This window comes from Lissotriton helveticus, chromosome 9, assembly GCF_964261635.1.
Source record: "Lissotriton helveticus chromosome 9, aLisHel1.1, whole genome shotgun sequence".
Lineage (NCBI taxonomy): Eukaryota > Metazoa > Chordata > Amphibia > Caudata > Salamandridae > Lissotriton > Lissotriton helveticus.
Genome location: NC_136070.1, coordinates 834,162,459 through 834,188,912, shown reverse-complemented (window position 1 = coordinate 834,188,912; position 26,454 = coordinate 834,162,459). Strand labels below are relative to the sequence as shown.

Here is a 26,454-nt window from a genome sequence, read left to right as displayed (position 1 = left end):
ATTACTGATCTAAGCACTGAATTTGAAGCTGGTGGTAACAAAATGTACTGAGACATCCAACAAGTCCAGCAGGGAACACGTCATCCTGCCAAACCCTCCGGCAGGTCATTAGTCACCCTTACCAATTCAGAGTGAATCCCATGTAAAGTTTGCATCCTTCATGCAGCTTGTCATGAATATTCTATGAGTTTACGAATCACTGATTTGTTGGTACTACCACTGCTTCTATTATTATTTTATTAAAGTCAGAGGACACCAGACAAAAGTGGGTCAGCACCCTATTGCAGACGTTCTTCTTGCAAGCAATACAAAAATACAAATTCCTACATTTCACTTTTTTAAATGGAAAATACTTATGATAAAGTATTGCTTACACAGGATTGCTTTACACACCTAGGCAAAACCATGCCACCATTTGCTTGCTTTCCAACATAAAATAAAACTAAGCGACGCCCCTAAAACCACCTTATGGGCATCCACCTATCGACTGTGTCACAAACTAAATTTGGAACACTTAGAAGCAAAACTAACAGCCAGTACAGATCTAGAAACAATAAATTCTGTTAAAAAACTATGTGAGTGGCTACAAGACGCTTTTGATATCCTAATACCATAAAAAAAACACAACATAACAAAAGAAAACAAGCACCTTGGAGAGATACAGAGTTATAGAAGATAAAACAACAAATTAGAAAGCTGCAGCATGCATGGCTCAAAACAAACACAATTCGAAACAAACTTCGCCTACAGAAAATTAACAGATTATACAAGTCAGCTATCAAACGATCTGAGAATAGGTACTATTTAGACAGAATTCAAAATGCTAAATGTGCAAATAACAAATTCTATAAAATTCTCAATGAATTTTGTAAACCAAATTGCCTGGAAGGAGCTCATCCCGTTACTCAAAGGCAAATGATTATGCGGCCAAAGAAGACACGTTGGACTCATATTTAAAACAAAGACAAAGCACCAGCACCAACCATTTTCTAAAACAACAATACAAGAATACTTTAAACCAGCATTTAAACACATTTCAAACAATGAATTTATGGTCCTGGACAAAGCAAGCATGCCTGCAGGCAGCCGCTATGACTCATGTCCACCGCAAACCTTCAAGACAATTCTTTTAACAACCTCTGCTGCCACACCAGTAAGAAGAATCATCAACAATTCCTTAACTACCGAAAACTTTCCAGAACAACTCAAATAGTCACACGTTTGTCCATTTCTGAAGAAAACAAACTTGGCCCCGCAGAACCCTGACAACTACGGACTGATTGCAATTGGACCTTTCCTAGGCAAACTGATAGAAAGAGCACCATTTGCCAAGATGTCCTAATTCATTGAAGATAATGCCATACTTTCAGACTTCCAAACGGGGTTCTCTCCAGGAAGAGGCACAGAATCGGCCCTCATTGCCATCTGGGATGACCTGAAGAACACAGTTGACCGGAATGGGATTGCTGCGCTACTTCTCTTGGACCTCTTGGCTGCCTTTGACACGGTTGACCATGACATTCTGATACAAAGACTCTACAAAGCCGCCATAGAGGGGACTTCTCAAGACTGGATCACATCCTACCTTCGCAACAGAACTTATGTCATCCATATCCCCCCTTTCTCGTCCAAACCGTACTTCACAAAAACAAGGGTCCCTCACGGCTCTATAATCTAGCCCATGCTTTTCAACATTTACATGAAGTCATTACCAGCACTGATCAATCCATTTCACCTGACATGCTATAACTATGCAAATGACACACAAATACTCTTTCAACTGGAATGCCCCAAAGGCATTGGAAAGTTGCCTATTTAAAGCTGTCTCAGAGCCGTGGATCAATGGATGACGTGGAGCCATCTCAAATTGAATGCTTACAAAACAGAAATACTCATGTGTGGTGAGTGGAAAAGTGATTACCCACTCGCCGCCTTGCCTGATGATCTGGGAACACCACTTAAAGTATCAAAGGAAGTAAGAAACCTCAGAATGACCATAAACTCCAACCTATCAATGAATGCCCAAGTGGACAAACTGGCAAGATCAAGCTTTATTACTATAAAAACTCTGTGACACATCTTCCCCCAATTGGGATTTCTGCACAATGTCCAGGCTACCATGTCTCTTGTTTTGTCCAAACTCAATTACGCCAATAGCCTCTACCACGGATCACCTTTAACGACTTTGAAAAGACTACAATGGATTCAGTACTCAGCTTTCAGACTACTCTTACATATAAAGCCTCAAGACCACATCTCCCCTGCCTTGAAAGTCCTTTACTGGTTACCGGTTGCCAGTAGATCCACGTTCAAGCTGCTTTGTCTCACTCACAAAGCGATACATGGAATGGGACTGCTCTTCATCAGGAATAAAATCACCAAACACATTTAAAAAAGGAACCTCTGCTCTAGAGTGGCACCTCACCCAAAAATCCCAATGCACAAGAAAAAAAACATGAGTTTCACATTCTTCTCTGTTCATGCAGTCAAACTATGGAACTCTTTACCCCTAACATAAGATCCACAAATAGTCACCTTATCTTCAGAAAATGACTCAAGAATTGGCTTGTCCCCAAATAAGCACCATACGCAAACTGAAAAATACAGCACATACCTTTGTATATAAGCATTTATTTTCACTATAGATATGTACCTATATATGTGTATTGCTTTGTATAAAGGTGTATAATATTTATGTTTTAAAAAATATAAATATTCCTTAGTTCTGCTTAACAAATGTACATATTACTGATAGTTACATTATTTTATGCTTTTAACATGAATATAAGTGACTGCAACAATAAGTAAATCTTTTATTATAACTATTTGTCTACAATTGCTTCACTATTGAACACTATATAAAAGAGTGTTGAAAGGAACAAGACACCGTGGAAGGAATTGATTGCGTTATGGATGTGCACAACAAATCTTGAACCTATAGAGGAATTGTATGAGGTCTAAATAATTGTATGAGGAGAATTGTATGTGTACACAACTGGTGTTTAAGGATAAAGCTTCCAATAACACAGAACGCCGCCCTGAAGAAGTCCCAAGTCAATAGGGACGGATCGCGTAGGCTGTTCATCCTGGTTGTTCATGTTGGACATGGTGTCTTGTTTTTACTTGAAATCTTATGAATAAAATTGATGAAAAGCAATTTGAAAGAATAATGTGTATTATATGATTGTTTGCTGTGAAGAGTTGTGTTACAATTTGACTATAGACATTGTGTTGTGTAAGAGAATCTCTTAGACTCTTGTAAATATTTTCGGTTGTGCTCCTCACTTTGTTTGGCTATATGTATAGATTTGTTTTTTTTTCGGTTGACCCAAAACAGTGAGCATATCTAAAAACATTTGGGACAAACGGTGTGCAGGCGAAAGTATACCATAACCGTCTTGTTACTGTGATAGAGTTACTGAATGGCTCATGATTGGCTGGGAGCTTGGAGGACCCCAGAGGGAACCACCATTTGAGTATGCAAATAAGGGGAATTAAATTATCTCCAGCGGATTGGTCCGACAGTCTTTTAAAAGAATGTTGAGGGTATTTGTTAACCCATGGCTGGAATTATCGAACTGACCAAAGGAACAGAGGCATTAGATATAAACGCGCTTCTGATCAGGTGAGAGCGTGGTGATAAACTAAGGGGCAGGATGGCTTCGTCTTCACCCACCAAGGACACTATTGGAGTACATAGATACTTTTGTGTTTATAAAATTTCTTTGACAATATTTATGGATTGGCAGTAGTTTTTCAGTAGTGGGGAATAATCAGCAGCAGGTTCTTTCTTTTAAATCTGAACACGCATAGTGGGTACAGCGCTTAAGGAAAAGTAACTATGGATAAGGAATGAATAGTGTGGCATTTTGTAAAGATGTGGATACTGTCCTATGAGTCACTGACGGGATTAGGCGGTGTATGGAATAGGCAATAGCCACGGCATTTAATGATGGGGGTCTACCGCACATGCACACATGGATACATATATATATTATTTCTTATAGAAAACGTCCTCACTAATAGGACGAAAAGAGGTGACTTCAGGATGAATACACAAAGTTAATTATCAATATATAAATTTGGAGGTATGTTTTAAGTGCCATAATAATCATAATACATTGGTCTCTGTCACTTGGGTGAGGAATAATGAAATTGAATGCAGGGGTATGTTTTGATTTAATGTAATGAATTGGACGCATCCTGTAACCATAGGATTACATGGAAAGTGTTTTGTCTGTATAAAATTGAAAAGTTGGGAATTTTGAAAAATAAAGGTGGGAGAGTTGTAAACTTTTGCACGAGAGTCATCAACATGGAATGTATAGTTGAGAATTGTGGTAAAGCTGGAATGACGATTATTTACATTCTGTTCAACAGGGATGTTTGATAGATTGGCTATAGGCAGGCTTCGTGTGTAGAAATGTTGTTAGATGTCGTAATGGTTGGGACACATGATTATTTTGTCCAAATTGTACAATGAATAATCATTGAATCATGATTAGGAATATTTATTGATATATATCCATTTTTCCCTTTTTTTCTGCCCTAATGATGTCCAAGTGTGGATGAAACAGGTTGGCTGATTGATTTGTGTTATTTTTGGTTTGGATCTAATATTCTGGAAGTATCTGAAATGAATTACAGAATTTTCTACACATCCAAGATTGCCTATGGACTTTATTTGTATCTAATCACTCGTCAATAATAGATGGTCTGAATTTTGTTGAACAAGACGCTCCTTTCAAGGGACGTTTGACTAGAAGGTGCAGTTTGGTGAGGTGTCATTGATAGGTGGATCTTTGTTTAGTTTCAATTCCAGGTTCTTACGTGGGATCATTAAAATGTTTAACTCCATCTAACTGATCTCTAGCTTTCTCCCTGAATGAGGAAATTAACCTAACATTACGTTAAGGATGGGATATGGAAGTTACTCCAGGAAGCTAGCCACCGACCAGAAGCGAAATGCTCGTCAGGGCATTGGCTGCCAACTCCAAAATGCGTTAGTGTCAGAAAGACACATGATGTGGACATTTTAAAAATATACTTCTCTTCTCTGTCAACAAAGATTGCTTTGAGTCGACAGATGTTGTAACTTTTATTCAATGCTCATTTTGAATTTTCCATATTTTTTCTATTTTTTGTTTGTATTATATATTTTACTCTGCTTCCCTTTTCCATCTGTCTTTGCTGTAACCCGAAACCGCTCCTAGGATGCTTGTTTCTGGTTCAGGGAGGACCTGGCTTGGTGGTTCGGGCTGGACTTTTCCCATGGGGCACAGAGTCAAGAATGATTTACATATGGCTGAGTCTGAACTGGGGTGGCAAATTGAGCTAAAGAACGATGATGGATTCAACACAGATCTGTGACGGGGATGAGTGTCTGAAAAGTTTCAGTGCTCCATCCATATTCTCCTTGTGTTTGCTTTTTTCGACCTAAGTTGGCAGGTTTTGCCCCGATGTGGGTCCCTTGCTCACTTTGCCACTGGATTCAAACTAGCCTAGCTGAAGATGGTTGTTACCCCGAAACCGGTCCCAGGATGCTTGTTTCTGGTCAAGGGAGGGCCTGGCTTGGCAGTTCGGGCTAGACTGGTCTCATGGGGCATAGAGTTAAGACTGATTTGCATATAGTTGTGTCTGAACTGGGGTGGTGAAGTGAGCTAAAGAACGATGATGGATTCAACCCAGATCTGTGACTGGGGGTGAGTGTCTGAAAAGTTTCAGTGCTCCGTTTAACATCTCCTTGTGTTTGCTTTGATCGCCCTAAGTTGGTAGGATATGCCCAGATGTGGGTCCTTTGCTCACTTTTCCACTGGATTCAAGCTAGTCTGGCTGATGAGGGGTGCTACCCCGAAACCGGTCCCATGATGCTTATTTTCCGTCCAGGGAGGACCTGGGTTGGCAGTTCGGGTTGGACTTTTCCCATAGGGCACAGGGTCAAGACTGATTTTCATATGGCTGGGTCTGAACTGAGGTGGCGAAGTGAGCTAAAGAATGATGATGGATTCAGCCCAGATCTGTGACTGGGGTTGAGTGTCCGAAACGTTTCAGTGCTTCGTCCATTATCTCATTGTGTTTGCTTTATTCACCCTAAGTTGGCAGGGTATGCCCAGACGTGGGACCCTTGCTCACTTTGCCACTGGATTCAAGTTGGCCTGGCTGATGAGGGGTGTTACCCCGAAACCAGTCCCTGAATGCTTGTTTCTGGTCCAGGGAGGACCTGGCTTGGCAGTTTGGGCTGGACTGTTCCCATGGGGCACAGGGTCAAGACTGATTTTCATATGGCTGTGTCTGGACTCGGGTGGCGAAGTGAGCTGAAGCACGATGATGCATTCAACCCAGATCTGTGACTGTGGGGGAGATTCTGAAAAGTTTCAGTGCTCCATCCATCATCTCCTTGTGTTTGCTTTCCATGGTTAATCAATGACATTTTAAATACTTACATTGGAAATAATGAAAGTAGGAGCAACCAGTAGAAACAGGAAAATAGGAGAATGTATTGGTTATATTGGATTTGCTGACATATTGTATGTAGCCTACTCTCTGCGTGTAACTTATATGTAAGGAATAGTGGTGCTAACATAGTCATTTTGGGTATGATCTTCAAACAATCATATTCCTTTGGAATGTTTTCAGTGGATCACTCTGTGATCAGGGGCGTAACACAGGCCCACGCATCCCCGCAGTGCGGGGGGGCCCTCAAGCTCAAGGGGGCCCCCTCCGCACTGCACTTCGGCCTGAGAGCTCCTAATAGTGTCCTAATAGGGGCCCCTCCACGTACCTGGCAGGAGGCCCCCCTCAACTATCGTTACGCCACTGTCTGTGATAAAGCCTGATGTTTGCTCACTCATCAGTCTGATGTGATCACCACCATAAAGTCCACTTTCCAATACAGCAGTAGTCTGATTGGTATAGAACTGGGCAAGTATAAAACATTATTGTTGCTTCACATCAATGTCAATGTGGTTATTCTCCTAAACGTGTTTGTTGAGGTAGGTGGTTGCTTCTCTGCTTTATTTGTCTATGTTGTTTTTAAAGGGTTTGACCCCACTTTTACTGACCCCTAATGTTTCTGATCATTTTTTCTTCTTTGTTGTATTCCTTTTTTTCACATTTTAGTCCTCAACCACTGTTTTTTTGTATTCTGCCAGGTAATGATGCTTGCACTTCTCAAGGGGAAAAAAGCTGTATTCTGTACATACTCTAGGGGTATTTTGTACAGGCGATTTAGCCATTAACTTGATACATTGCCAGTCACATCTTGGACAATCCCATAGGATTATTTTAGTCATCTTCTTTCTGTTGGCTGTTTGGGTGTTTCCTTCCACTTTCATTGGAAAGCTTGAGGGAGTATTCTACATCTCAAAAATATTCCATTATCACACATCTATTTCTTTACCTCATCTGTACATTTTATTTACAAAAAGGTCCTTTTGTTCTATATTTACACTGCAGCAGACATTTTCTTATGGTTTTCGTTTCAGTGGTTGAGGGCAAGCGTCAACCTTATCAGCTTTGGCAATGCTTGTTTTTTTTTTTGCTTTGGCCCTTATGGCACTATTCACCCCGCTACACCCTTCTTTTCCAGAGTAATTCAGCTGAAGAATTGCCGTTTAACATTTCTCCCACCGAATTACACTCTTTATTGACAAGGAAATGTCAATTACTGAAAACATTGATCTATCTTTTGACTTTATATACTTGGTAGTTAGTGTTTTCCTAGCAAAGCGTTTAACTCGTTACCTGCAACACAGGAATGTAATGTTACACTTGCACATGTTTCCCACGGTGCCAACAGTAGTTTATACTTTCAAATAAGAAATAAAAATTGAAATTGAAACTCATTTCCAGAAAAATGTAGGAAGCCCATACACCTTTTTCTACAATTTGAGCGCATGAACAATGTTTGTTCACAATTTTATTGGGCAGCTCGACTCATCGAGCCACCAAATAGTTTTCTCGAGATCCACAATAAATATACATGAGGCCAATTTACATATAATGAATTTCAATAGAGATTCTATGCATGTTTTGTGATTCTGAAAACCCTATGAGGTTTTATTGCTTGGTGGCGGTAGCAGTCAGGCCTAGGTTTGTTTATTGTGGTGCATTATAAAAAATAGTGTAGGCATTCCCTCTTTGTTTTTTTGCGTAAAAATACCTATGGGCCTCATTTATGACTGAGGCAGTGCGTCACTTTTACGCCGCCGCTGTGTCACTTTTTGTGACGCACCAGTGGCGTAAAAAATGCACCTTGTTGCGCCATATTTACAAAGTGACGCATCTAGGTAGATGCGTCACTTTGTAAACCCCTGCGCCACATTATACCTGCGTCAGGTATAATGTATGCAATGGGGGCCTTTTGACGCAAGAAAGGGTCATGGAAGTGACGCAGTGAAATCTATGAGATTTCACTGCGCCACTTCTAGGACTCAAATGCGTCAAAATCTTACGCCTGCTTCATGGCAGGCGTAAGACTGACGCAGGCACTAACAGCATGGGACTTGCCCATGTGAAAGTACACATTGCTGGGGTTGCGTCACTTTTGTGACACACTCCAGCAATGCGTGACTTTTGCGCCTACAGATAAGTCAGAAATACTGACGTATATGTAACTCCTTGCGACATGATGCGTCATATTATAAATATGACGCATCAATCATGACGCAAGGAGTGCACACTGAGAAGTGACGCATCACTGCTTTCACACAGCGATGCGTCATTTCTCATAAATGAGGCCCCTATGTGTTTAGCCCTAAGGAAACAAGAAGCTCAGGAAATATATATGCTGGGTCTAAGTATAGGTATATCTCTGTGCTACAATGCATACAGCCAGGCCCGGACTGGCCGTTGTGGGCACCGGGCAATCCCCCGGTCGGCCGCAAGGGTGGGGGCCGGTTTTGGGCCCTGGGGGCCGTTTTCGTTGCAGAGCCGATTTTGCAGCATAGCTGCAAAATCGGCCCTGTAACAAAATCGGCAGAAAAGCGGCCCTGGCAAAGCGCTCGCCCCCCTCCCGCCCGGCCAAGCACTTTGCCAGGGCCGGTTTTGGTTCCCAGTCCGGCCCTGCATACAGCACATAAAACTAAGGGGTTTCTTTATGAGAGGCTTGCGCCGCCAGAGAGTCCCTTTTTCTGACACTCCAGCAGGGCAGACCTCTCAACCATATCTATAAGGCCACGCAAAGCCACTTTGTGTGGCTTTGCAAAGCCACTTTGTGTGGCTTTGCATGACCTCATAAATATGGAGTAAGACAAAGAAGCGCCAGTTGTTGCATTGCCTTACTCTGCACCAGGGAGGTATTGCCTGGGCATTGCCGTCGGTTTTCCCACACAACATCCATGGATTTTGATGCTGCCCAAATTTACTTAATCATGTTAACCTGGGGCAGGGCCAAAACTTTACGCCTCCCTACAGCAGGCAAAACGAGGAGAAATATTTGTATTTCTCCAAATGTTTTCCTCTTTCCACATAGTAAGAGGAAAACGCTTCTCTGGATTGTTTTTGTGTAGGCAGGTGCCCCTTACTACAAAAAAACAACCCTGCATGCAAAACAGACAGCCTTGCACCATGGTGCAATGGGGCCAGCGTTGGCACTAGGCAGCAAAGTGTGCACCAATGCATAGGAAAAGGACAGAAATGCATCGTATTTCATAAATACGATGCAATCCTGACACATTGGCGTAGGGCAGTGGAGCAAGAAGACTTGCGACACTGTCCTACACCAATTCTCCATACATGAGGCCTCCATTAGTAACTTCCTGTAAACATAGACATTTTTCGTAGTGCAAAAGGGAAAGGGATGAAAGCCAAATGGGAAGACCCTGTGACTCTGTAAAAGAGTACACTCCCTCTGAGCACTAACTAAATACAGGAATAAATAAATATGACATGAAATAATCAGAACAGAAGCAGATGTGATGAAAGAATGGTGGTTGGGAGTTTAAAATATAGTTCTGGACAAAAACTCCAGAACAGTCATTGCAATGCATCTTGATTCGAGGTACATTTTCAGTCAACTAAATAAATTCGTATTCAATGTATTCCAGACACACATTGTTGCTTTTAAAAGACATTTATCCCAAATGAAGTGCCTCAGTGCAGTGGTGATATGCTGACTTAAGAATTAGTATCAAGGAAAACATAATTGATTTATTTAAAAACCTAAGTTATCTATCAAGAATGATTGCAAAAAAATACATTTTGGCAGGGTTGTGGCTTAGTATGTAGGAGCTTATTTATTCTGGAGTTTTAAATGTGAGAAATGAGCACAACATTTGACATGTCAAGGCAAATCTCCTGTGGATTGATTAATTTCCAACAGTTTCATGTAATGCACTAGGTGGTCACGGGTATGCCCAGACGCGGGTCTCATGCTCACTGGGCCAGTGTAACCGAGCTACATCTGACTGAAGAGCCCCAATCAAGGCGAAACTACTCTTGGGTTGCACGTGTTCCAGTTCAGGGTGAACTTGACCTGGTAGTTTGGGTTGGACTGTTCCTATTGGAGAAGGGTCAAGACTGATTTGCATATAACTGGGTCTAAACTGAGACAGCATGGTGGGAAAAGTTGTGATGGGCTAGAATGCTGACCTGAATGATTACCAATGGTTCAACTTATCACAAGCATTTCTCCCATCACCCTTTTTGTGTTTCATGTGACTCCTGAAGTAATGAAAGTTATGCCCAGATGTGGGTCCTGTGCTCACTGTGCCACTGGAACCAAGCTACAAGAACCCTAATCAGGGCAAAACCATTCTTGTGTTGCTTTTGTTCCATTTCAGGGTGGCAGTTCAAGCTGGACTGTTCCTGTTGGAGCAGGATAAAGACAGATCTGCATATGACTGGGTCCAAACTGTGATGACATTGTGGGCAAAAGAAGGGCTGGAAAGCTACCCCACCAGGGGTTAGACTTATTGCAAGCATCCTTTTGTGCGTTTTTTTTAATTTCAAACAATGCCAGACAATCTTGGGGCAGTATTTGCACTGACATGGGCAAAAACATTTGCATTGACCGATCGGTCCAAAATGTGAGCTTTTTCATCAGCTGGTCAGTTTCCATCGTATTTTAGTACTGCCTTATGCTACTTTGCATCTGGGAGGCCTTCAATGCGTGGAGCATGGATGTTCCCATGCATCCAGCTAGGGATGTTGCCAAATCTAGCTTTACTAAAGGCAGTAAACCAGAGTTTGCGCCACAATTGTGGCTAAAATATTGAGGACAAATATCTTCATTTCTTCTTGTTACTTCCTCTTTCAATATGTGCTGCATGTTGCTGTACACAAAGAAAGAATATACCTCTAAGGATACCTTCTTGCACAAAAACAATCCTGCCCATAACGCAGGCACCCTTGCACCATGCTGCAACGGTACTTGTGTTGGCACTAGGATGCCTGCAGGTGCTATGAGAGATTTGTAGTTCTCCATGTTTTAATAGATATGGTGCATTTCTGCTCTCTCCCTTATATTTAACGAGGACCAGCAAGTTGCATTGCTGTGCTGCGTTGAGTGAAAGGTTAGTAAACCTGCCCCTTAGTGAGCTTTATCTAGAACACAATTCCCATAGCTTCTTTACTCCTAATGAGTATTTACATGTGCAGCATGCTTTGTCTCCTATTAGGGCTTGCATGTGTGAAGGGTGTGGGATCTTCGTGAAAAGTTATCCTCCGGACAAAGGCTGAGTGTAGTAGGGATTCAACCCCTAGCACTGTTTGAGGGTCTGTAGGTAGACGTCTTTCCTTGAAATGTTGCATGCATGGGGCCTGTTTTGTGTAGTAGGGGCTTGGCAACCTAATATGGCTTGGGTGTCTAGAGGGAATGGGGTCCCTGTGAAGAACTATGCTCAGGACGAGAGGTGCGAGTGATAGGAGCTTTGGTACCTAATGGAGCTAGAATGACTGGAGGTAGGGGACTCTGTAACAAACTTGTGCACGCTGCGAAGGATGTGCATATTAGGCGCTTGGCCACCTAATGAGGCTAGTGTGTCTAGAGCAAGTGAGCTGCAGTGTAATTATTTTATATAAGCACATGTATTTATGTAAATTATGCTTTACATGATTCTGCACCATTTAGTACCATTATTAACATATTTTAAAGGGTGTACTGGTTGCGTAGACTGAACAGAGGGTGAGGGAATGATATTATTAGTGATGTCTTCAATGATGGTCAGCTTTTTTAGTGAATTTCTAAAGGTTTTTTTCTTTTACATAAAGTAAGGTATTATTAACAGACCTAATTAGAACATACATTTTACCTTTGGGGTTTTTCGGTGAATTTCTGAGTTTTTTTTTAAAGATAAAGTAAGATATTATTATTATGATTTCTAAGTATAACGTCACTTTAACCTTTCTTTTTTTTTCATTGAATTTCTATTTTTTTTTTTTTAACTCAAAGTATGATTTTATTACTATACCTAAAATAACGTCAGTGGTCTGTGGCCAACAAGACCTGCACCCAACTCCACTGGGAACAGGCAACTCCTCTATAGTCAACGGCCAGCCAAGAGAGTGCCCATTATATTAGAAAGGGTTGTCATTTTAAATACTACAAGTCTACTGCCTTTCTCAAATATGTAAAAGGCAGGCCCTGTCGTGAGCTTTCACTAGAACAAATTTGTCAAGAAATGGCCACTTCAATATACAAGGCAAGCCAGGCACGGTGGCATGCGTCCCTATGTCTCTACAGGTGTGGATGGCCGGACTTCCTCAGGTAGATTGTCCACTAAGCCAATGATGGTGTCATAATAGAACATACAAGGCAAGACTTTTGGCTTTGTCAAGGGATCATCACATCATCATATAAAGTAAACTTACTGGCTTTGTCAAAGGGTGATCATATCAATATACAAGGAAAGCCTATTGGCTTTGTCAAGAGTTCACCACATCATTATATGAAGTCAAGCTTCATGGCTTTATCAAGTGGTGACCACATCATTATACAAGTCAAGCCTATTGGTTATGTCAAAACCTCTACCCCCTTTACCTCTACTAATTTCGGAACTCTAAAAAACTCTTACCCTCTTTACCTCTACCCACCACTGTCCCCGTAAGACCCCGTACCTCAACCCTTATACCCACCCTTTTTAAGAGATATACAAATAATGTAATAAAAAAACTCCTTACTGGAGTTGTAAAAGACTGCTTTGTGAAGTACAAAAAATGCCCCCTTTTGTACTGGCCTGCATTGGAAAGGCTTGCTAAATAACATTGATCGTGAAAAACCCAATATTGTAAACGTTACATACCAATTTATGTTGTCAAATTGATGTTATCCAACCCTGACTTTCAGGAAGAAACCAAAAACACAACTTTTCTAATCCTTGCATTACCAGAGCTTTCGCAACAAGGAATTACAAATAGGTAATTCATATGGTGATGATCTAAAAGCTCCCTCATTCAATGAATCCTTCTAAAAACAAAGCTGAAGAAACTGCATATAATTGCCAAAATGGCTGCCGGATATGTGTTGTGGCGGACAAGCCAGTTAATCCCAGCCCTAGTAAGACAACAATCTTTACCCCAAGCCAAGTGCGTTTTAAGCCGTAAAAGGAAAAGAAAGTGAAAAAAAACAAGTCCTGGAGGAGAACTGGAGAAGCACAACTTGATTTAGAATCAGATCTGCATTTCGGCATCTGCAGACTGGGCTTGGCGCAGCCGCTCCGGGGGGCATGTACTGTACCGCACAAGAACAAACAAGGACAGCTTGAGAACGGCCAGTTCCCGCTCCCTCTAACAGCAGGTTTGGGGAGCTTTATTGTTTTTCGATCAATTACAATGAAACAATTCAAGTCAATTGAGGCAGAAGTGCCGGAGAAGGAGAGCTGCAGAGACCAAGCTCAGCCTCAGAGAAATGCCAGGCCCAAAAGGAAAAGGATTTCAGAAATTCCTACTCCTCTCCTTTGCTTCCCTGGCTCACAATTCACACTTTCTCCCTCTCCTCATTGTACAAGCCTATTTACTCCATAACCACTAAAGCTTACGGAGGTGTAGTGTGTTGGCCCATAATTACAAGGCCATGTAAGGTCCCCCTGCGTGACTTTTCATGGCCTTGCAGATATGGAGTACGGAAATGTCTTACTCTGCGTGGAAGGGGCTTTCCATGGACGTTGCTGTGGATGTTCCCACACAACACCCAATGTTTTTGACACTGCCCCAGATTTACAACATTGCGCACATCTTCGGCAGCGCTAAAACTAACGCCTTCCCAAAGCAGGCATAACGGGGAGAAATGTAAGCATGTTTCATCCGTTTTTTTCTCTTTCCACGTGCTGCATTCTGCAGCACACGAAGAATGGGGAACACGTATTCTTTGCTTGTTTATGTGCAGGAAAGTGTCCCTTCCTGCACAAAAACAATAATGTCAAAATTACAGACACCCTTGCAGTATTTATGTTATTCTTCTTTTTAAGTACTTATTCACATGAGTTAGATATTTATATATTTCTGAGCGACAACACCCTGAATGCCACTGCAGGCTGATATTTTTGAAATACTTGATTTTGTCTGATTGAAAAACATTCTTTTTTTACCATTACCAGTTGCTCAAGTATGACGTTTTTAATAGTTTTTTTTTTTACACAGGAGGTTTTTTTTTTACATCTTCTGTCAAGGGCTATTGGTAAAGGGTGTTCAGAGTCTAGAGCCCAGTAGTTAGGGGTTCTCCCTGGCCAAAGAGAACTGAGCTTGTATCATATTATGTTGTGATGTCAGTGAAACTGTTAAATATTGGAGGGATTTGTTAGCATGAGCTGAAAGCCATTTTGTATTTCTGGCAGCCATCTTGTTTGCCATGTGCTGCCACGTGCTCGCCATGTGCTCTGTCCTCCTTCAGTGTTGACTGCTCTTGTAATCTGCCTAGAAACGAACTCTGTTTAGCATCTTCCACCTTCACACATGCTCAGTTTTTTTTTTTGCAGAGTTTTATATAGCGCGAACTAGACCCGAACCGAATCAGGTATCAGAGCGCTTTACATAGCACCAGTTACGTTACATGAGGACGAACACACATTCATTTTTTAGGCACAGGGAGATTAAGTGATTTGCCCAGAATCACAGGAGGTTTTTTGGCGTCGTTACCGAGACTCGAACCCAGATCCCCAGGTCCGAGGTCGAGCGCCCTAGCCGTTAGGCCAACTCCTCTCCCCAAGCTTGCAGCTATCCTTGCAACTGTTTTTAGTCTGTAAATGTCAGGATGTGTTCACCAGAATTAGCAACTGTTAGCTCCTCCCGCTTTATTGAGCAAGCAGATCTTGCATGCCCATCTTAGTCATTTTTGCATGCTTACATGAGCCAGGACTGCCCCTTGGTCTTATGCTGACTATGTAACCCTAAGCATATATAAGGCCTCTATTTTGTGTACTCCTCAGACTGCCTCATTCATTTGCTAAGGCTTCTGTGTGACGTAGTCTCCCTCATTTGAGGTTAATAAAGATGTTACTTTTATATTTCAGCTTCTGTGCCAATTTCTTCTTTGTTGGTTTGAAAGGACCAAGTATCAGTGGGACCCCTGAGAAGGTTTCTATTTTCTACAAAAGGAGCGGAAGCAATGGTGGCTGAGCGAAATGTTAAGGACAGACTGGTTGAGGCAGCTTAAAAAGTGGGGAAAGGTAAGATATGGGGGACCATGGTTTCCAACACATCACGTAAGGCAGGGCAGCTGGTAAAGTTGCTCTGCTGCTTTCGTAGAAGACCGGGAGCAGAACAGTGCCATATATATTCTCCTCTCTTCCTCCACTAGCGCACTTTAGGTAGCCACACCAACGCAGACCCTCTTGCGTCATAGTGCAAGGATGCCAGTGTTATTTAAAGCATAGGGTTTGTACCTTAGGGTTCCTTCAAGTTAAAACCGATACTTTAGGGCTTTTTCCAATTTGTATGTGTGCTGTACAAATCAGCTCACATGCGAAGTGGGAAAATCAAGGAAAAATAAAAGTATTTCTCCTTATGGCGCCAGCCTAGAGGAGGCGTAGGATTTCGGCTCAAATCCATGTCTACAATTCTTTGGAGCCAGGGCTTTGTGTCACAATCCATTGGTGCTATGCGAGAACATCCCTGTGCAGTCCATGGATCGCCTTTTTGATGCAAAGTAAGCTAGGCCCAGCACTGCACAACTTTGTTTTTCTTGGTGTTACTTAATACCCAACACAATTTATGATTTGCATTGGATAGTGAATCCCACATGAACATTTCCTGACAGGATCGCGTTAGAAAAGTAAGACAAACCTTTGAAAATCTGGACCAGGGTGTGAGACTGATGCTGAGTAGATTACTCACTACACGAGCGGCGAAGGAGTTAAGGTAAAAGAGTGAGATCGGGTACCGAGGATGTGAGGAGGGTCTTCAACTGCGTGCGTAGAAGAGCAAAGGATAGTGGAGGTGGGGGATGGGGGAGGGGTCTTGGGGGATCTGGTGAAAATGGGGAGGAGAAGGCAGAATTTAAGATGCTCTGAATAATCGGCAGCGCCAAATATCCCCCGGGGCCACCAATGCCCTTAACCCTGAACCGCCGTGTCCGCATTGCAAGTGAAAAGCAAATAAGCCCTATTCCACGAAGGCTGCGAGAAAGTTAATTAGTCGCTGTAATTACAGCACTAATTAACTAAAATACTAATCACCCTGACAAATCATACATTGGTATCTGTAATTACTTACAGAATTTGCATAATAATACCGCCTTGTGCTTCTGCAGAAGGGAAAAAGCCATTAATAACCATCTGTTGTAGTCATTCAGATATTCATTTATTTTTTATGTTTTTGTCTGAAAAATAAATTTAGAAAGTAAAGTGGTGTGTGGCGGCATGTTTCACGCAGGTGGAGAGTGCAAGAGATAAGACACAAAGATGCTTGCACAAGCTGCCACAGCTTACACTGGAACTCAGAATGTGCTGCAACACAGATTCCTTCCTCCCTCCCTTCATTCTTTCCTTCCTTCTGTCCTTCCTTCTTTCTTTCTTTCTTTCTTTCCTTCCTTCTTCCCTCCCTTCCTTCTTTCTTTCTTTCCTTCTTTCCTCCCTCCCTTTTTTTTTTCTTTTTCTTTCTTACCTTCTTTCATCCCTTCCTTCCTTCTGCCCTACATTCTCCTTCTTATTTTCTTTCTTTCTTTCTTTCTTTCTTTCTTTCTTTCTTTCTTTCTTTCTTTCTTTCTTTCTTTCTTTCTTTCTTTCATTCCTTCCTCCCTTCATTCTTTCCTTCCTTCTGTCCTTCCTTCTGTCCTTCCTTCTGTCCTTCCTTTTTTCCTTTCTCTTTCTTTCTTTCTTTCTTTCCTTCCTCCCTTCTGCCCTCCCTTCCTTCCTCCATACCTTTTCTTTCTTCTTTCTTTCTTTCTTTCTTTCTTTCTTTCTTTCTTTCTTTCTTTCTTTCTGTCCTTCTGTCCTTCCTTCTTTCCTTCCTTCTTTCCTTCTTTCTTTCCTCCCTTCCTTCTTCCCTCCCTTCCTTCTTTCCTCCTTTCTTTCTTCTCTCCCTTCCTTTGTCCCTTCCTCCCTCCCTCCCTCCTTCCTTCCCTCTCTCCCTCCCTCTCCCACCCCCCATCATCAATGGTACTTACTAACTCATGCACGAACTTTGACATTTGCAGATATTTCATCACAATGCTGAGGACCAGCATTGGAAAACAGCCTCTCCCTTGACAATCAGGACTTAAGCTTAAATCCTCTGACGGGTCTCTCTTCAGTCCCCCACCCCCTCCCCCCACTAGTAGCCCCCTTTTTGTATCGACTTTGTAAAACAATTACAGATAGAGGCCTGGGCGGACAATTCCTGCGGGATTAGGCCTCCCAATCAATGCATCCTGTTAGTGGTATCTGGGATCAGGTGGCAGGCCATTTAACACCGGACAGGGCTTTGTGGGCGCTGCACGATGATTTCTTTGTGTCTCTTCTGCTGGAGTGGACCCCACTGATCTGTCCACGTCAAAGTCTTTATTACCATCGCCCGTCCCTTGAAGAGCTGGGCGCCATTTATCGGCAAGAGATTTATGCCATTACAATCAGGCCCTCAATGACAAAAACAGTTATTGGCGAATTTGTTATGATGAAAAATGTCATATCGAATGACATTTAAGCCATTTTATTTATGTTCCCTAATTTTGTTTAATGTGGTAGACCCCCATTCGTGTTTTCCCCGTGTGACGCTCTCATGTCCCTTTCAGGCCTCGGTATGTCTTCTTTCTCACCGTTATTTTCTTCGTTGAGCTTCTGACGGCGGTGCTTGAGTCTTTCTGACGTCAGACGCCAGTTCATGGCTTCATTACTGAGGTGAAAGCGCTTAATGTGTTAATAAAATAATGACTGGGGCAAGGACCGGACTGGCCCTTCGGCCACGATTAGTTACCTGTGCTGGTGGTCTGTAGGCAGGGCTTTAACCGGTTTCGTGCTGATGACGGAATCGCTCCGTCATCAAAAGCGGTGGCGCTGTGCTGATGACGGAGCAGTTCCGTCATGGCCCGCCCGACGCGCCTGCCCGGTGCTGATTTCGCGCCTGCGCGGCGCTGATTTCGCGCCTGCGGGCCTCGTTCTATTAAGCGAGCGGGGCCATGACGGAACCGCTCCATCATGAGCACAGCTCAACCGCGGCTGGTGACGGAGCGGTTCCGTCACCAGCATGCGCCCGCCGCGTGGCCCCCCCGCCCCCTTAGCGCTGCGGCGGAATGGCCGCCGCAGCAATGTGGTGAAAAACTGCGGGGTCTCTCAAAAGGGCGTGGCCAATGTAATTAAGGGCGTGGCATTAAAACAAAGCAAAAAATCTGTGCTTAGCATAGTGTGCCGCCCAACTGGTATTTTGCTGTTTCTGTCATTGCAGCCAGATATATAATACATCAAGTAACATTGTAACTACAACAAGTCAGGACTATTGGTTTTGTCAATTGTTTAGATGCATAATAAGCAGCGACTATGGACTGTATATATAATATTGAAAAAGCTTCCACTTAAAGCCCTGGTGAAATCACGACAATGTTGCTGCTGCTGAGTTTCAAAAAGAGAAGGGAAATCCAGAGAGAAAATGACTCTTTAAAGGATTTCCCTTCCCCTACAACGCTCACCTGGCATGACGTCATGCCGTAACTTCTCCACTAGTTAGAAGTGAGCAGTGTGAGCATGCACACATGAATGTGCCTGCTATCACTTCAGTCCGAAAAAAGCAGACCGCTTGTGCCAGGGCACAAAACAGAGGCCAATAGAGACCCGTTTCGAGGCCTCCTTTAAAAAACTGCCGGTGCTCAGCACCGGTGAGACCCGACCCAATTAAAGCCCTGGCTCTAGGCTAGGGCGCTGTTTTCAGATAGGTCGCAATGACCAAGCCGAAAAAGCCTAATGCACTATGGGCTGCTTTGAACTTTTTTTCCATGGCTTACTTTGGCTTCCAAACCAGCCCTGGATCGGGCCATAGTTTTTCCTGGAGTCCCCCCAAGTGCTGGCATTGCCGAATACCCAAATTGCCTAGGCTTAATTCTTCCTTATGCCTCTTTCCTCCACCACCCTATAGTTCCTGCCGTTTCTCTCACTCTTTCAGGTTCTTTTTATCCCTGCTTTCTGCCTTTGTCACTGTTTTCCTACTTCTACCTTTCTCTTTATTTCGTGTTTTCTGCATTTTGCATTTGTTACTCCGGGTCTTATATAACACTAGTTCTGGTCTCTACAATGTGTTCAGGTGCCCCCCACCTACAACACAGGCACAAGTTAAGCACTGGTCATAGATTGCCCATTGGTATCCTGACATTGTCCTTGTTGCCCATGGTTCAGATGTCACAGTGACAGCAACAGGACTGGAGAGTGAACAAGGCGCTTAGAACCAGTGCTTTAAATGGGCCAGGTTTGTCTGGTACGGAGTACCGGCACTTTTTTATTTTGAGAGGGAGAGTACCAGCACTTCTCAAGAGAAATGTAATACTTTTAATTGAAGAGTACCAGCACTTCTCAGAAAATAGCAGGTACTCTGGTACAGAGTACCTGCACTTCTATTTTCCCATTTCAAGCACTCCTCAGTGCAATGTTGTATTTTTGAAGGTTCCACTCCTTTTGACAACCCTAGCCCCTCCTTGGCTAGGAAAAAAGCTGGCTAAAGGCTAGTGGTGGGAACTATTACCCATTGTTCCTACTCTAGCTTCACACCGACTGGGAGGTGCTGCTGTGTAGCTTGTGTGGTGGCATGGAGTAGGTACTTTTCACCTTCAAAGAGAGGACAAGCCAACACTTGCTGAGGAGAGCAGGCGCCTGCAGCATCATCATTGTCTTCCCAGCACAGTGCCTTCTCTGTGCATCAATAAACTCAGAGATTCGGTACAAGTACTCTGGAATAACTGTATGATTACATATTTAACTAATGTTATTTCTATAAGAATTTCATAAATCTTTACCCATTTCTCAGTTGAAGAAATCCAGAGTTAAAAAAAAAAAAAACTAAGTTCTCATTTATTTTTGCTGTAATGTAAGTAAACCCAAAACCATAAAACGAATTTCTTTGATTAAAGACATAAGTGGGTTCTGCTTGTTTTCTTGGTATATGGATTTTCACAAACTAACAACGCCTTAGCCACAGTCTTTTATGCAAAGAAGAAAACGTAAATGTTTTTTTCTGTGCCCTTCAAAATACTGCTGAAACCTGTGCTGTTGGCTTATGCCTTTGTTTCCTTATTTTGCTTTAGGAATCAGCTTTAAGAAGGTCCCCAGTCCTTGGTACAACGCCTCCTGCTCTGACTAGTCACTTGTATTTTTAATAAAGGTGTGAAGAGAGACACAAGGAGAGAGCAAGGCCAGACTGGAAACCAAAATCAGCCCTCCCAAAATATTTCAACCAAACCCATTCTGCAGGAAGCTGCAACTACAATAGAGTTGTTGGCCCAGTAAGGTTGTCTTACTGCAGTTCATGCAGCGTTGGAAGCAGGCCCACAGCCAGCAACCCACTGGGAGGATGCCACAGCAACAGAATGACCAGTCGGACCCTGGGAGGGAGGCATCACAAGGAAGTTTCTGGTGGCATATTCAGTGGCGGCCAGCGGCACATAAAACAGGTAGGGCAACGGGCGAATGTTTAACCAACTGACAGGCACTGATTGAGAGCTCTGGAGTTGAGACTGAAGGCACTGCAGGTTTCTCACAGTGCCTGTCAGTGAGTTAAACCAACATAAAATAAAATAAATATATATATTTACTTACCTACTGCCTCGTGCTTGGTGCTCCTCTTCATCTCAGCATCACAGGCTCCCAGAGCTCCAGCCAGGGCCCAGGGCTGGACTGGCCATAGCGGGCACCGGGCAATCCCCTGGTGCGCCGCATGGGTGGGGGCCGGGCCGGTTTTGGGCCCCTGGGGGCCGATTTTGTTACAGGGCCGTATTTGCAGCATGGCTGCGAAATCGGCCCTGTACCAAAATCGGCCGAAAACCGGCCCTGGCAAAGAGCCCGGCGGCACCTTCAACCAATACCCCCCTCCAGTAGGGAGGGGGGGCCGGCCGAGCACTTTGCCAGGGCCGGTTGTGGTTCCCAGTTCCCAGGGCCGGAATGGGAACAGAAACCGGCCCAGGGAAACTGCTCAGCTGCCACCCCCCTGGGGTGAGGGGTAGTGCAGCCGAGCAGTTTGCGAGGGCCGGTTTCAGACGATTTTGTTACCGGGGGCCGATATTGCCGACCCCTGGTAACAAAAACAGCCCCCCCAGGGGCCCAAAACTGGCCCTCACTCTAGCAGCCTACCAGGGAAACGCCCGGTGCCCGCTATGGCCAGTCTGGCCCTGGCTCCAGCCAACAACTACCCTCCACCAATCCAGACTCTGGGGCACGTAGGTTCGTTGCTCCTTCAGGCTCTGGGGGCCTGTGCTTGCTTTCCACCGAGCTGTCTAAGACAGCTTGGGTTTGAGTGTTTAAAGTGCTCGTGTCAGGCTGGCCATCGCCAGACAGCCTGCCAAAGTGACAACCACACTTTAAACAACAGAAGGGCACACTGTTCCTCCCTGCTGCTTCTCCCTCAGACTTGGCTGCTGTGGGCAGGAAAAATAAAATGGTAATAAATATGTTTTATTACCATTTTATTTTTCATGTTTCAGGCTCACCCAACCAGAGGGGTGACTCTCCTCTGCCCTCACGGAGGCACTGCCGCTGGGTAAATTTGCATAGATGCGGCCAGATTTCACAAATGAATACTATGGTCTTGGCACAGAGATTAAGCACTGGTAAAAGAGGAAAGAGAATGACAGATGTGGATTCACTAAAATGCAGAAGTCCTGAGAAGGAGTCACTGAGCCCACCTCTAAACCAATAACTTATTGCAGAAATTGAAATTGTGTGACCTTTGACCCAGATGAAATCAAGGGGTCATTTCTTGCGACTTGATGACATTACAGAAAGTGACGTCACTTTTAAAAAAAAGAACTACATGAAGGGCAAGAAGACGAATTTACAAAAAGGATGGTAAAACAGACAGAAGCATTTTAGTTTCCTGACTTCTTTTGAATAGGGTGCTGTGTTGAGATGCAAGGAGGGCAACCATGATATGTTAGGATCACAGCCATGCCAGGCTAATACCGCATCCATTATAGGCCAGCTACAGTCATCATATTCCCAAACACAATCTTAAATGCCTAGGCACCGTCTCAGATGCGTGAAACATCACAGCCCTAATGGGAAACGGCCTTTACAACGAAGCCGTTTCCCCGAAATCTTTAACCACGCATGCAGTACAACGCATGCGTGGTTACCACTAATGCCTTTACCACGCATACCTTTACTACGATGTTTGTAGTAAAGGCATATGTGGTAAAGGTAAAAAGAAAAAAAGGGGGGCTTGGGGGGGTCTCCCCCCCAAATAAAACAACTCACCATAAGTCACGTCGGCGTCAGCGTCGTTTAAGAGAAATCGGAAAAAAATGCCGTTTTCTCTTAACGACGTATGACGTCACCACGCAATTATTCGAGGAAAAGTTTATCCGTGGTAAACGAATTCCGTTGTAACGCATGCGTGGTAAAGGCATGCGTTGCAACGGAATTCGTTGTATCATCATATATTCAGCCCTAATGTGTTCATTCCCTGCGTGACTTCCATCTTCAGTAAAATGGCTCAACACTGGGATGTCAGGTGCCTCCATTTATAAATGGATGCACAGACAATAAAAGGAGGACTTGCTGAAGTATATAATGCCTCTTACCAGGTCTTTAAAAAGTTAACCCAAAAACCCTAAAACACATATGCTCTTAACTGTTTCCCAAAGGACAAATAGACTATCGTCTTCTGGAAGTAGAAACAGTGCTATGATAACTGGCAAGAAATATTCTTTGAGGGGACAATCTTTTTATCCAAAACTGATATATATTCAATCCTTTTAAGAAAGAGGTTGCACACACATGGAGGGGTATTCACCCATATTTTGGACCAAGCAGCAAATCCTACTGCAGGCAATCGAGCAACAGTACTGACGCACACAATAGATATTACCTTAAGATGTGAAGAGAAGCAAAGAAAAAACTTTCAAATTAAATGACCAGCTGTTATACCTCTTCTTTAAATGCTCCCCTTCCATGGGCCTCACACCCACCTTTAAAGGTATGCCTCTTCATCTGGCAGGTTTTAACCTCAACAAACTGTATTTAAATATACTTTTGTAAACAGACACTTAAAATAAAAACTTTAACTCTGAAGTGCTTGCATACTTTCTAATTGGACAACAATCTAAAAAAAGACAAAGGTAAACTGGTAGCATATAGGCGAGTCTCCTTAAATGAAACAAGTACATGTTTAAAGGGTAATATCTTTTTGACTTCTAAGCATTAAATCAAATATTTAGGAGAGCTATGAAACTGGCCAATCACTCCCCTCTCCCTTGCTGCCTCAGTCATGGTCCTCACCTTAGGATGTAGTTCACCCATATCATGTTCCTTTCACTAGGATTCTTCATGTTCACCGAGATGGTGGCACAAGACTGGATCCAGATGAAGCCACCGCTCTTCTGTAGCCAGCGATAGTATTTGGTCACAACTTGGCCTTTGATTAGTACTGAAAACAGTCCAAGCAACAAGAGAAGTCAGGCATGAGAATGGACGTAGACCCGTCGAAAACCCTCTGAATAGCTTTGGTTACTTTTTTAATGCAGAAAAGCCAATAGGTCACGCATTTGAAAACATTATCCATACTTTGTGCTTTGCCAATGTTTGTTGCTAATGCTGCTCGACATTGACAAACACTAAAGAAATGCTTATTGCCGATGCAACACAGCATCAGCAAAAATCCGACCCAAGCAAGATGACGTATCTGTCCACATATATCACCATACGTGTGTGTGCATACACCAGGACACATCGCAATTTTAGCTTTTAACAATAGGGCCTACTGAGCCATCGGAGCGTCACTTTTTTGGATGCACCGGCGACACAGTGTGCCTGCCCATATTTACAAGGCCACGCAAAGCCAACCTGCGTGGCTTTACATGGCCATGTAAATATGGCCCTCTTTCACGCATTAATCTGCGTGAAAGGGGCATTCCATGGGTGATGCTATGGATGTTCCAAGCAACACACATGGATTCTGACACATTCCTAGATTTACAAAGTTTTGTAAACCTGGAAATGCGTCAGATTCTAGCGCCTCCCTTGAGGAGGCGTAAAAGTGGTGCAACGAGGAGAAATACCTTTATTTCTCCTTGGTTTTTTCCTCTTTCATAGAAGGAGGAAAACCCCATCAAATATTGCTTTTGTACAGGAAGGTGTCCCTTTCTGCATTAAAACAATCCTCCATGCAACACAGGCACCCGTGCACCATGGTGTAAGGCTGCCTGCGTTGGCGAGCGCTATGCAACCACAGGGATCACAGGGATGCATTGCGTTCTTGTAAATACGATGCATCACTGAACTTTCCTAATGACTCAGCTTGGTGCAGCAAGAAGGATTGCAGTGCCAAGATACCCTTGGATGAATGTGTGCTTTACAAATACACATATTATGTGAATTCATTGCACTTACACTGGCTGTACTAAAAGATCAAGTAATTGAGATGGTTGGTAGGCTGAGGGTGCAGACAGGAAACCTGGCCATTGGGTTGGGAGCTGACAAAGCAGTGCTATTGAATTGATTCCTTAGAGTGGCTGAGACTCAGAGCGTGGCTACTTGTCAGTACACTAAAAGATGCCATGAGGTATTTAACATTGGCCCGTGATACATCAGTTCCAAAATCAAACAAATACGCAATCACATCCCAAGATCTTCGCATAAGGGTCTTCAATGGTGCCAGATTTTAGACATTCTCTTCAGTTTTAGGCCCTGGTCAATAGAATTACCTCATACCTAACAACATCAGGCACAAACCATCTCTCCATCAGTAAGAAACGTAAGACATGTACCTATCTACAGGATCAATATTGACAGTCCTGCCTGGCATTGTCCTGGAGAAACTAGGTGTTCCCATTAACACACAAGAAGAGCATCTAAGGTTTTTTTTTCTCAGACTCAGTCACTAGTGCTATGTTTGGATACCTACGTGAAATCAATTAATTTTTGCCGCCTGTGATGACAAAACGGTTGTAAGAATGGACAGTTAGCCATCTCATCAAGCCACATCCACTTATACTTAAAACAATCACGCCTAAAGTTATTATCACACTGACCCCACCTAAAAAGTAACCTTATTTAAATCATCCGACCAAAACCAATCCCTACATGGAACTCCCTCCCCATCCACCTTCGACTGACCCAGGACCATCTCGCCTTCAGGAGACAACTCAAGACCTGGTTGTTCGAGCAGTAGCAGACCCCTTCCCCCAAGCGCCTTGAGACCCCCCCGGGTGAGTAGCGCGCTATACAAGTGTTATGATTGATTGATTGTTTGAACGTGCCCTCCTCCCAAGTGAATACCAAGTGTATACCCTCAACCATGTACAATTACTTTAATAAAGAACAACACTTTACAAAGTGTATAGTTTCACCCACTCCCACAGGAGAACAACACACCCAAAGAGTATAGGCTCAAACATCCCCACAAGAAACCAAACTCATCGTAAAACCTAACTTCAACGAATTGTACTAGAACCCAATCTTGATGATTGTTTATAAACTCAATCAATACCAATCGCGACAACCTTACACAAAGAGTATAGCTGCACTTTCTCCCGATGGGAATAAACATGACTTAAACATATACTCTAACTAAAACTTAATGAAGACAACCTTACCCACAGTGCTGCACGCGCCCAATCACACTGGAAGCTGGTGTCGTCAGAAAAGTACCCAGTGATAAGCATCCATGCCCAGCTTGTGTAGCTTCCCAAATCCATATGCAAATCAGCTTCACATAATGTGTAAAGCCTCAAATTGTTCTTTAGGAAATCAGCGTCAACAGTAGTTTATATCCACCACAAATCCCATCAAAAACCAACCTGAGTCAAAGTGCAAAGTCACAGTCAAGCCATAAGAAAATCACTCATACTGAACATGAACAATGGTATTGAAGCTTAACCTTAGGGCATATCTAGACCCAAACTCAATACAA

General features: G+C 43.2%; 1 protein-coding gene across 1 annotated transcript in view; it reads right to left on the bottom strand.

The window, feature by feature from the left end:
* The window catches only part of NPAS1 (neuronal PAS domain protein 1), a 504,067-nt gene that overhangs the window by 11,603 nt on the left and 466,010 nt on the right, over positions 1-26,454 (bottom strand). Inside the window, exon 9 of the mRNA XM_078662207.1 lies at positions 23,823-23,970. Within this exon, the coding sequence (XP_078518333.1) occupies positions 23,823-23,970 (148 nt within the window). The remainder of the gene's footprint in view (positions 1-23,822; positions 23,971-26,454) is intronic.